Below are 12,307 nucleotides of genomic sequence, written 5' to 3'. Positions count from 1 at the left end.
TTTTTCCATTTCTTGGTGTCTTCTTCGATCTCTTTCATAAGTTTTCTATAGTTTTCATCATATAGGTCTTTTACATCCTTGGTTAGGTTTATTCCTAGGTATTTGATGGTTTTTCGTGCAATCGTGAATGGGACCAGTTTCTTAATTTCTCTTTCGGCTGCTTCATTTTTGGTGTATAGGAATGCAACTGATTTCTGTAACAAATCCCCCATTTAAAAATAAGCACTGGGAACATTGTTTTCAGACACTCCTCCCTCCCCCGCCCCCAATCCGATGGTAGATGAAGGCTTTGAGAATTTGAACCCAGTCTACCTGGCTCCAAGGCCAGAGGGGTGCCTCGTCGCCCTGACCTGACACTCAGCACCAGACGGGTGCCGTTCTCCATTGTGGCTGGTTTTTATCACCCCGACCTGCTGGTCCAGCTGGCTTGGATGTTCGAGAGCAGTGACCCTGTCTCTGGCTCATGTGTGGCCGTGGCCAGCGCGATGCCTGGCTCAGGGCAGAGACCTTGGAGGCACCTGGTGAGAGACCGATGCAGAAGGCTCAGTGAACAGGTCATCGGTCAGGCGCTCCGTGCTTCTGCTCTCTAACAAGTGGAGGGCCTTTGAGTTGCTTGTGTGGATTACTGTGCAGCTCCGTCTCCTGGTGGGTCAGCCGAAGCCCTTTCTCGTGTCCCTTGTACTTGGATTGAGGCACCGCGTGAGCAGGGGGCTTGACTCCCATGGGCCACAACTCCCTCATCTGTGAAGTGGGGCAACAGCTCCTCCCGAGGCTTTTGGGGCTGCGTGTGTGAGACCGTGGATGTGAAAGAACATGCTAGAAAAACGAACGGTAGAGGATTGTGATTAGTTGCACAAACTCCTGTGGAGATGTAGGCACTAAAAGAGGGTCTGTCAAGCTCCAGACCAGTTTGTTGTGTTCCTTCTTGCTGCTGCTTGGAGAGGCAAAGCCAACAATTTGCATACCTCTGGCAAAGTCAGCTAAGTAGCTGCATTCCCTTGGCTGGACTTGGGCAGCCCCAGCCCAGGTGCACACCCCTCCCTGCAGAGGGGGCGTGGCTTCCGGAGTGCAGCGCACTCCCTGCCCACCTTCCCTGCTCCCTGGCCCCGCCTCCACACCACCCCACGCAAGCCAGGCGGCAGGGCTGCGGTCAGCGATCCAATCCCACTGCTTCTCTCCCTCGCTCTGACCTCTTCCGGCGTCCCTGCACTCTTCAGCACCCCATTCCCATCTACCTTGACTCAGATTGAGGTAGAAACTTGTTGCAAAGGTTTAACACAGTGAGGTCTTGGGTTTTTCTTAGGTCTGTAGGAGGCACAGAGGCATGGTATCGAAGGGTTAATGCAGGGAGGTTGGGGCAGGGGCAAGGCATGAGGCACAGCTCCCCCCACCTGCCCCATGAATGAGCCCCCTGACCTTGGACAGGCAGCTGTCAGCAGAGTCACCTGAATTGCATGCACGTGTGGAATAATAGTAGGGCTGTGGTCCCCGTTCTGCCAGGAGGATGGAGAGGTGGGCAGGGCTTGGCACAGAGCAGAGAGGGGACTCAGGTGGTCTCTAGGGCTGCTGCGCTGACACCATCTCTGGCAGAGGGACCCGACCATCACCAGCCCATGTCTCCCACAAAGAGTGTTAGAAATGCCAAATCCTGGCCTGGTGGACACGGCTCCCATCTGGCAGTGTAAATAATCAGGCTGTGGGCACAGGATCCCTGGAGAGAAGACCAGTCATGTGTCGGCCACGTCCCAGGGTTGCCGCGGAAGTGTGTGGATGGCTGTCCTGGGGCCACAGATGGACCTGGTTGTCAGCCACGATCTTCCTGGATATCTGTACGTGTAATTACAGAGTGTTATTTGCTGAACTTGTGTTGTAGAAGATTATTAAAAGGGCGTCCATTTGTGACAGGTGGCATGGAGGAGCCTCGCCGCTGAGAGGCCCCAGTAACTGACACGTTTCCATGGCGGTGGGGGTGGGGGCACTTCCCTCAAATAGGAGAACGGCTCCCGCCCCCTTCCCCGTGGCCCAGGATGAGTTATAGTCTCATTTGAGCTCTTTGCCAGAAAGATGTGATAGGAATTCAAGGGATCCTTGTCCTGCTCCCCTGTGTTTTCCAGGGAGTTTGAATAATAGCCCAGCACCTTGTACGGTATTTATATTCCAAGGAACACAAAGTGCTCTGCAGGCATAATCCTATTCATCCTCTCTGCGTCCCCGAGTGCTGGGGGCTGGTTTCTCTCCCTTTTAGTGGAGCATCCTCTCCGAGAGGCCAGGTGGCTGGCCAGAGCCGCACGGCACATCGCCCTGCCTCCTTAGAGAAGCCCAGGTGGCCACTGCTGTCACCATGACCCTTGAAGGCTGCCATCCTGAGCCCATCCCTGCCTCCCAGGGCAGCCTGGCTTCACGTACTTCTCCACACTTTGATGATGTCAGAAGGGCCTTTCTCCCCAGAGGCACAAAATAAAACATATGCAGGAAGGAAAAAAATATGTGGTGATTGGAAAATCCTTTCTCCAGACTCCTTTGACAAGCTACTCGGAGTCCTTGGCGCCTTCCCTCCCGATTTACGGCGACCTTGGGAGTTAAGAATGTGCCTCCGACTGTGGTCCCAGGCTGAGTCCCCGAGGGTCTGCCCAGGTGGTCATGGCTCTGGGGGTGCACCATCCCCACCCCAGCAAAGACAGCACCTCTCTGACCCCAGCACCCTGACTGTTACTGGGTGTGAGTGGCCTCAGGTTCCAAGCCGCTTCCTGTTGAGTGTTGACAAGTTCTGGAGTTTGGGGAAAAGACATGTCCACGGGTCATCCTCCCCCACTCCCTTCCCCACACTGACCCAGCAAAGGGCAGCCTGCCAGCTAGCTCAGGGAATGGGGCCTCTAGAGGGGGCCGAAGCAGGACCCTCAGCCTTCTTCTTGGGCATGCCCCTGTCCCTTCAGCCTTTAGCCTGCTTCCCCTTGTGTGCTCCCAGAGAGGGTGAAACACCCACGTGGTCTCGGTGCGAAATCTGTCCTGGTCCTTGAGCAGAATCTCCCTGTCGGGGGCCCCAGCTCCCATTGCCAGCAGTGAGCCAACCGGGAGGGGCTGGGGTCAGCATAGGAAACGGTGGCTATGAGTGCTCCCGAGGGCCCCTCCCCCCAGCACCTGGCTTGCGCTTGGCCCCCCAGGAAGCCGCACTGGTGGTGGGAATCGATGTTTATGGACTGGTGAGCGATCACTCCTGCGTCACAAGCCTGGCAGCGGCTCTGTGTCACCTGCTCTCTGGCATCCCAGCCACACATCATTCTGTGGTCCTTCTGGGGCCGTTCCGCAGGCTTTCTTCTGGCAGCCTCAGGCCCACTTTGGACCCCGAAAGGGGGTTCTGGGCTTGTCTCTACATCCTTTTTCATCCTCCCCACCACCCACCTCCCCCTGCTTAGTTTGAGAAGGCAGAAAGATGCCGGTACCTGAAAATGTCAATCTGGGACCTGCTGTCAGATTAGAGGCTTCCAGAAGGCTCAGGGGCTGGGGTGCCGGTGGAGGTGGGGGAGGTGAGCCACGGTGCACTGCAAGCCTTTCTCCCAGATAGAGGAGTGGTTGCAGAAGACCGGAGTTTAAAGGGGGAGCACAAGGTGGACACCCCTTCCCTCCCATTTCTAGCCCCTGCCCTTTGCTCTCTGGGTGTCAGCTGTATCAGGGCCTAGGCCTGCTCCCAGCACTCTTCCGAGCCCCAGGACCCACACTGTCTCTGCCCCCAGGGCTGGTCACCCTGGAGTCCCACAGATGCCTTGGTTCGAGTGAGTCCCTGGGCAGGGCATATGCCCTTCGTGCTGAGGCCTGGCCAGGAAGCCCAGACAGATGGGCAGTGCTTTGGCAAACTCAGCTTCCTCCCCTCTGTGCGGCCAGCTGGGGGCCAGGACTGCTGGTGACTGCACCTTTGCCCGCACCCAAGGCCTCCAACCCCCTGGAGTGCGGCCAGGGGCTGTCCTCAAAGTCTCCATGAACTCTTTCATCGTCATGTACATTTAGAGTTTGAGGGCACAAGAGGTATTTTGACTGGACCCGTGGCCACTCTGACCTGACAGGGGTTCTGGTGAGTCGTCCCCAGGCAACGGCCAAGGGGGCGTTACCACAGTCTCAAGTGTCTCCACACAGTTCTCTGGGGAGAAGTGGACTCCGGAAACATATAATTTAAGAGGTCCGTTAGCCTCCGAGTCTTGCAGCAACCAGTGTCCCTGAAGTTTGGCCAGGTTTAAATGCTCTCTCTGAGAACCATCTGAGAAAATAACCTCATTCTGCAATAATCAAAATGTAACTGGGTTCTAGATATGCAAATGCTTTATGTAATGTTTATTTGGAGGAGAATTCAGCTCAGAAATATGGGTGTGATCTCCCTGTCACCTATGTAAGCTGGTGATATTGGGGGCTGCGAGGTGAAGATGTGAAGAAGTTGGAGGCTTTGAGAGAAAGTGTGGGGTCAAAAAAGGAATGACCGATGAGTCCTGCTGTTTCACTTTAAATTATGCACAAGCTCTATGTGAGCCCAAACCATGGGGGGTGGGGGCTGCCCACCAAGCTAGTGAGGGCTTAGGCTGGATTACTAGAGGTATAGGGCTCAGAGTGTAGGAGGTGAGAGGGGTATCTTTGTACTCTGTGCTGTCCCCTCAGTAGCTGGAACCTAACTCTGAGTGTGGGACAGGGATGAGCAGTGGAGGATGACTCAGAGACAAAGATGTGAAAGCCCTTGAACAGACCAGAAGACTCGGGAAAGGACGGTGAGATACAGGCCTTCCAATATTTAAAAGCCTGCCACACGTGTTCTCGGTGGCTGCTTGGGCAAAGCGAGGACTGATGCAGGTGCACGTCAGCCACAAGGAAGTGTGTTCTTTAGTTAATCAGAAAGGATTCTTGAGGACCCAGAATTGCACAAAGACGGAACGGTGTGTACTGACTGTTGGTGAGTGCTAAGCGCTGTGACCCTGGGGTGCGCGGACGGGGGGTGGGGGTGGGGATGCTGGTCTGTGGGGGCCAGGGCCAGCCTCACAAAGGAGACTTCTTAGGGGAGGCCACCTCCTTTCTGTGCTCCGATCCTCCTGCCTGCCGGGTGACTTTGGCAAAGACATTGTCTGGCTTCCTCCTTTCCCCCCCTTTATGGCTGTGACACTGAATGAGCCGCAGGCCCCTTGGAGGCAAGGGGTGTCTGAAATACAAAGTAGCGGCCGCACTGGCACTCCTGGTGCTGATGTACTGTCGCTTTTCCTTGTGATGCAGTTCTTGGCAGGCTGGCTTCTCCTAGGACCAGGCAGGACCATTACTAGCTGCACGTCAGGCTGTGAAACTAAAGTTGTTTTCGTTTTCTTTTTTATTCTCCACATCCACTAATTTATTAAATGCCATTAAATGCTGCTCTTGGCCCTGGCTCATAGAGAGCGCTGGGGGGTGTTGAGACCTAGTGTTTGGAAAGCTCCTGCAAGGCAGAGGCGATGAGGCTGGTGGGGGTGGGGGCTGTGTTGGGGGGCTCTGCGGAGACACATGAGGCTGCGGGGGGCAGATGAGCAGGCAAGTCACACAGGCAAATGAGGGACTCCAGGGGCTGAGTTGGGAGTAACTTGGGGCACTTGGGGGTTCTAGGAATAGGGACGAGGGCATGTATGAGGGGCTTCTTATTCAGGTGGGTTCGTGTGTCTGGGTCTGGTCCTGTTCCTGGGCTATGGCCTGCTTGGGCCCTCCTCCTTCCTTCCTCCTTCCCTCCCTTCCCTCCCTCCCTTCCTTCCATCCATCCATCCATTCATCCATCCGTCCGTCCATGGAGCTGGTGTTTATGGAGTATCCCAGGCGTGTTCTAGGCCCTCCGTGGAAGAGGAACGGAGGAGAGTGAGCCTGGTTCGGGAAGTGCTGGTGTTTCAGTGGGGGGTGGGTAGCCAGTCTGCACAGAAGGCTGGGCAGGCCCCTGATGCGCTGCTCTGGGCCCAGCCCTAGCACGGGAGGTCACCCCTACAGAAGGCCACCCCCTCATGGGGCAGAGATGGTTGGCAGCTAAGAGGGGACACAGGGAGTGGCTATCCTGTGCTCTGAGGGGTAGAAGATAAGGAGGGAGTTTGGGTCGAAGGCGAAATCACAGGACTCCCCTGCCCCCAAGAAATGGGATGCCTGCATGAAAAATACATAAAGACACGAGGCAGAAACATATATTAAAACTATAAATCAATATGATTCAAACTGAAGATGAAGAAAAATGCCACAGGGGTATTCAGCTAATTACAGCAGGCTTCATGACTGAAGCGGGTCTGGAGTGTTTGTTCACTATACAGCTGTGGCCTGGCTGGGCCTCAGTTTACCGGCTATGCATCTGGCAGATGGGCCCAACAGTAACCAGGACGACTCTGAGATGCCCCCCTGAAAGGGCCTGTACGTTCTTCTTCTGCAGAGTCCGTGAAGGGCCTTGGACAGGAGAGCCCATAGGAAGGACACCCAAAGGCATTGCCAAGGGTGAGGTGCTGTTCTAGGCTCTGGGGAGTTAGAAGTGAACAAAACAGACCCGATTCTTTTCCTCAGAGAGATCCAGGTCACGGGCAAGCCCAAGGGTAGGGGCTTGTTTTCTCACATTTGGATGTGGATTTATTTGGAGTGCTGAACTGAAAGTACTTAGAAATGCCCTTGGTTGTGGGAGGAGGGGGCAGGGGGCAGGAGGGCGTGGTGGTCACAGTGGTCACTGGGTCCCCCTGCCTGGAGAGGGGTCCTGATCTCAGGTTGCTCAGCGCTAACCTTGGCTAGATCGTGGTTCCCTGAGTCACCCGCCTCACCTCGGAGTCTCTTCCTGCCCTGCGTGTGACTGTAGCTTGGTCATCTTAGCTGAGACAGTCCTCTGGTTTTGGAAGGGAATTTTCCCGAATGCCACCAGCTAAGTTCTCTGGCACTGCAGACCTTGTCTCCTTCCTGTGCTGGGCACCATCCTCGTGGGGCAGTGCTCCCCTCCCTCCCCATTCCTGTCGCTCCCTCCTTTGCCCCTTGCTCTGGCTTCAGAGGTCTGCTTCCTGTCTTCTTGCCTTCCTGCCCAGCAAGCCTTTTCTGCTGTCATCTCCTCCATCCTGTTCATTGCCATGCAGCAGACATTGACCTCTTCCCTGCTCCTGCCCCGGTTCTCACCAGCTCCCTGGATAGAGTCTCGCCAGCTCTCTACTCCTTCCACGTATGACTGTCCCTTTCAGAACCAGGACATGCTCCACCTCCATGGAGGGAATACACCAGGTTCTTTCTGTGATGGCTGCTTCCTGGAGTGATGGCCAGAGGGTGGACCTCTGGGTTTCTTGCCCACTATCCACATTTGTGGCTGGATAGTTCTTTATGGTGAGGGACTGTCCTATATGCATTGTAGGTTGTTTGGCAGTAACCCTGGCCTCTACTCACATGGCAGTAGGACCCCCTCCAAGTTGTGGGGGCCAAACATGTCCCCAGACACTGCCAGGTGTCTGGAGGGGAGCAGCATCGCTCTGGGTCGAGGCAGGGACATGAGAGCATCACATCTCAGGCTTGGCTAAGTCTGTGCTGGCAGGGACCTGAGAAATTCTTTAGTCCAAATCCCACGTTTTAAAGGAAATTGGGCCTCAGAGAGCTAAAGAATTGTAAGGTCACACAGGGGAGCAGCATGATGAAAGCAGCATCTTAGAAAAAGGATTCAGGCAGCTCTCTGCAGGCTGGGTTGAAAACAGGCCAGAGGCAGGCAGGGGAGCAAGGCCGGGACCTGGGCGTGAGGCGGGGGCTAAGGCAGTGCCCTCCACCCGTTGGCCCAGGCTCGGCATGCACTGACCAGTCTCCTAGAGTCGGGGTACAAAAGGGGCTCCACACCAAAGGCGGGCCAGGGAGCCAGGTCTGGGCCCGGCCTGGCGGTGCCATGGCCTTGCTGTCCTAATCTGTGAGCTCAGGGCCTGATTGTTCATTTTCTTCCTGCCTGGAGTGCACCACAGGGGCCTCATTCACTCAGCTAGCCCCCTGCACCCCAGGGTTTAACTACAGGCTGTGTGTGGGGACTGCCCAAACCTGTAGGCTGGGGTCTAGCCTGGGGCGTAGTGGGACCTCAGACAGGAAGTGAGAAAGGAAGCAGATTTGGGGACAGAGCCACAGAGCCGTTCTCTTACTATGGTAGAGGGCGGCTCCTGGGTGGGGCTTTGGGAAGCTTGCACACCAACTCGAAGCATATGGAACAAGATCATAGTCCATTTTGAGAGAGATGACCAGGTCCTGGGAATTTCTGAACCACTAAGGTTTTCCGAGATAGAGGCTCCTGGACCTCATGGCAGTTCTCCCAGGAAGGAGGTGGAGAAAGGAAGCAGAGAGGGGCCCCTGCCAGGCCCAGTGGGAACTGGCTTCTGGAGAAAACTGCACCGTGACTGAGGAGGGTCCTAGGGGCCCCGGTGTCCCCACTGCAGGGTGGTAACAGCATCCTGCAGCTCCAGGGGTCCCAAGTCCATGTCTCTTTAACGACAGGCTCCTCTACCTGTAGTGACTGACCTGGCAGCCATGGGGTTTCCTCTCAATCATTTCAGCCTCTGGCTTTTAGAGCCATAAATCTTCAGCATGAAGATCATGAATTTCCATGGTATGATTAATGAAAGAAAAATTGAGACGGCAGTGTAGGAACTGACCAGATTGAAAAAAGTCAGTCCCAGAAGTTGGAGGAAAGTTTCAGAGCTTCTGACCCAGCCTGGAGCGCCACCTAGTGGCTACAGGGATGGTGGCAACCATCCCCCCTGCAAAGCTTGGTGGATAGATACCCCAAGGGGTGGATGCTCTAGGCCTGAGTGTGCCCATTCCTCGAGAGCCTTGAGGTAGTTCCAGTGGGATGCTGCGGGTGCAGGAGGCGCAGGACCAATGCTTCACTTCCTCCCCTTCCTCCCCAGCTCCTTGAACCACCTCTGGTTTAGTGATACATGGGAATACCCGTACTTCTTTCATCCTGCCATCGACCTTTCTGGTTGCTCATTTATGAAAATCCTGCTCATCTTTTAAATCCCAGCAAGTCCTGTCAATCCTACCTTACAGATAAACCTCATTCAGAACCACCTGGCGTGGGTTGCCCCCAGCTCTTGCCTGATCCCTGCCGTGGCCTCCTGATTGTGCTCTGCGGTTCCCCCTTTGCCCTCCAGGGGTCTTCTCGGAGCAGCAGCCACAGAGATCTATTGGAAATATAAGTCACGTCACTCTCCAGCCCTAGGGGCATCCCACGCCGGTTTTCTTTACTGATGCCTGCAAGATCTTTTCTCGTTTGTCCCCTGCCACCCCGCCTACTGGTCCCCTACCACTTGTCATCTTCTTCCTTCTGTGCAGCTAGCTTCCTGGACACCTTGCTCCCCCCTGGGCTGGCCAGGCTCATTTCTACCTCAGGGCTTCTGCACTTGCTATTCCCTCTATCTGGAACATTCTTCTACTTCCCCTCTTTATTTGGGTCCCTACTCAAATGCTGCCTTTCTGGGAGAACTTTCCTGACCACTGTGTCCCCCGAAACTTTCTAACTCCTGCCATCTTCCTTTTTCTTCACCGCACGTGCCATCACCTGAGATTCTGTTACTTGTTTGCTCATGTAGCGCCATGTACCCTGTAAGAATAGCCTGTTCACGAGATGGGGGTTGTCTGTGCCGCTCCCCGCCTCTGCCCCAGCACGTAGAATAGGCCCTGGCACTTAGGGTGCTCAGTTTGGGTTTGTGGACTGAACGGGGGAAGAAAAGGCCACCCGCTAGGGGCAGCCTGTGCCTCTCCCCCTTAGCCTCCGCGCACACATGTGAGAACCGCTCTCTGCCTACTCGTAGCCTCCTTGTCTCCGCTGGTCCGTCAGTGTCTCCCCTCTGGGGCTAGAGCAGCTCGAGAGCAGGGGTGGCTCGATTCCTGGGCCGCAGCACAGCCCCTGGCGCACGGGTGCTGCTCAGCAAATGCCTTTCAGAGACCAGCACCTGGCAGTGGCCATGTACTTCACATGCTTTCTCCCATTTAAATTCCCCCAACAATCCAGAGGGTGGGCAGTGTCCTTCCCATCGGGCGTAAAAGGAGTTTGCAAGGTCGCACTACCAGGAAAAGCTGGAGCCGGGTGTCAGATCCTCGTCTGTGCCTCCCGAGCCCTTACGTGTCTGCTTTTACCCAGCATGGAATGTCCTCGTCCCCCACCTGCCCCAAGCCGCCTGCCCTCTAGAGACTGCCTCCTCCAGCCAACATCTTGGGCCAGGACTGTGTTTGCCTCCTCTGAACTCCTGTACTATTTATTTGGCACCAGTGTATACTGCGTGGGGTCGATGCTACTTTTTTATAGTTCCCGTCTATGCAGCACGAAGGTCCCAGGAAGGCAGGTCTCGAAAGTGGCTGTGGCTCTTCTGGCACAGGACGCCGCAGGCTGTGGGTACTCAATAAATATCGGTTGACTGATTGGCTCCTCAGACTCAGCATACTTCCTCGGGGCCGGAGGGCGTGGGTGATGTCAGCTATATGGAGTGTAAAACAAGGCAGCTGTGGAGACCCGCAGCCAGTGAAACCCAAGCGTCCCCGGGTAAAGTGGTGGCGTCGCAGGCCCAGGGGGGCCATGGAGGAGAGTCAGTTTTCAGGCCCAGAGCGCGGGCTGCTGGCTCATATGGATGGAGGGCAAAGGCAGTGATGGCTTCTCATGGCCGGCCCGATGAGTTCCTTTCTCCTTACATCTGTGGGAAATATGTTCTTCGGGCTCCTGAGAAGAATGGGCAAATGGCCCTTCTGGACAGGGCAGGAGGACACGGTCGCCGGCAGGTCCGGCTCTGAGAAACGACTCGGACAATTTTCCCAGCCCCAGAGACGAGTCCTTACTCCTTCCCTGACACTGTGCCCCTCCTCCCGGCCTCCTTTCTGAATGCCTCTCTGCTGACAAGTGGAGTGTGTCTGTCTGGGACCTTCCGTGTTTGTTATAGGATTCATTTAAAATTTGATCCTCAGAGTGACCCTAGGAGGTTCGCGAAGCTAGCATGATGCCATTTGCCAGATGTGGAGACCGAGACGTGGAGAGGCCGAGGGTTTGTCTGGGTCTCACAGCTGACGTGATTAGGGTCCCTGGCCATATCTGACCTGTGGCCCCATCCTCACCCATTTCTGGTCCCTGAGTTGGGGACATGCAGCCTTTCGGGTTCTGCAGAGATGAACACAGGAGCAGTGCTGATCTAACGGCTTTCCTTTCTCTCCAGCTCTGTGGCTGTGGGCTGCTCGGAGTGGGCATTTGGCTATCCGTGTCCCAAGGCAACTTTGCCACCTTCTCCCCCAGCTTCCCTTCGCTGTCTGCAGCCAACCTGGTGATCGCCATAGGCACCATTGTCATGGTGACAGGCTTCCTCGGCTGCCTGGGGGCCATCAAGGAAAACAAGTGCCTCCTCCTCAGTGTAAGTGAACCCCACGCCCCCAACCCTCTGACTCTGTGTGAGGGAACTCCGTGCCCCAACCCTCTGAACTCCCATCTCCCTGCATCTGGGTCACCAAGACAGGCAAGGCCTGGGACGACCACCAGCCTACTGATGCCCAGCATAAACTATTTCTAGAATGGTTTCTGCCCGACCGCACCCCTCTTCCTCATGATGGGATATCCCGGCCCTAGTTATCCCTTCCACTCCTTGATTGTCTGTCTCCTTCATCTCCCTGCCTTAGCAACCAGGGACTCCTCAGGAGCCATTGCTGGCCTCTCCCATGCGTGGGAAGTCCTGTCTAGGTGCTGCCTGTCCCCTGCCTCCCTAGCCCTTGTGTGCACCCCGTCCCTGGCCGTGCCCACACCGACACTCTCTCCTTCCAGTTTTTCATCGTCCTGTTGATCATCCTCCTAGCAGAGCTGATCTTACTCATTCTCTTCTTTGTCTACATGGACAAGGTAGGCCTTACAAGAAGCGAGGGGCCTTACACGTGGGGTGGGGTCAGGACAAGCCAGAGGGGGAGCAGGGACAGAGAGTACCTCTGAGGAAGGAGGATGGAGGCAGGAGAGCTGGGAGAGGCCCAGATGAAAGGTTTTGGTGGGGGGAGCACAGGGAAGGTGAGTTCGGGGGGTATGTGGAGCTTATTACCTGTGTAGTCTTAGGAAATAGAATCCTCTGGCATTAGTGAGCTCCCCATCACCAAAAGTATTCAAACATCGCTATGTTGAGCACTTAGAGAAGAGACTCAGGGGTCTGCCCTCCACCTGACAGGTAAATGAAAACGCCAAGAAGGACCTGAAAGACGGCCTGTTGCTGTACAACACAGAGAACAACGTGGGGCTTAAGAACGCCTGGAACATTATCCAAGCCGAGGTGAGGGGCTGGAGCTGCAGGGAGGAGGGGGTGGGGGCTGGGGCCTGCAGGGAGGA

General features: G+C 55.6%; 1 protein-coding gene across 2 annotated transcripts in view; it reads left to right on the top strand.

Moving 5' to 3' along the window:
- Positions 1–12,307, top strand: part of TSPAN9 (tetraspanin 9) — a 193,634-nt gene that overhangs the window by 175,075 nt on the left and 6,252 nt on the right. For both annotated transcript variants that reach the window (XM_029954674.1, XM_029954673.1), the window contains 3 exons: positions 11,166–11,357; positions 11,762–11,836; positions 12,150–12,251. In XM_029954674.1, the coding sequence (XP_029810534.1) occupies positions 11,166–11,357; positions 11,762–11,836; positions 12,150–12,251 (369 nt within the window). The remainder of the gene's footprint in view (positions 1–11,165; positions 11,358–11,761; positions 11,837–12,149; positions 12,252–12,307) is intronic.

The sequence above is a fragment of the Suricata suricatta genome, chromosome 10 (genome assembly GCF_006229205.1).
Source record: "Suricata suricatta isolate VVHF042 chromosome 10, meerkat_22Aug2017_6uvM2_HiC, whole genome shotgun sequence".
NCBI lineage: Eukaryota > Metazoa > Chordata > Mammalia > Carnivora > Herpestidae > Suricata > Suricata suricatta.
This window is presented reverse-complemented; position numbering and strand designations above follow the sequence as displayed.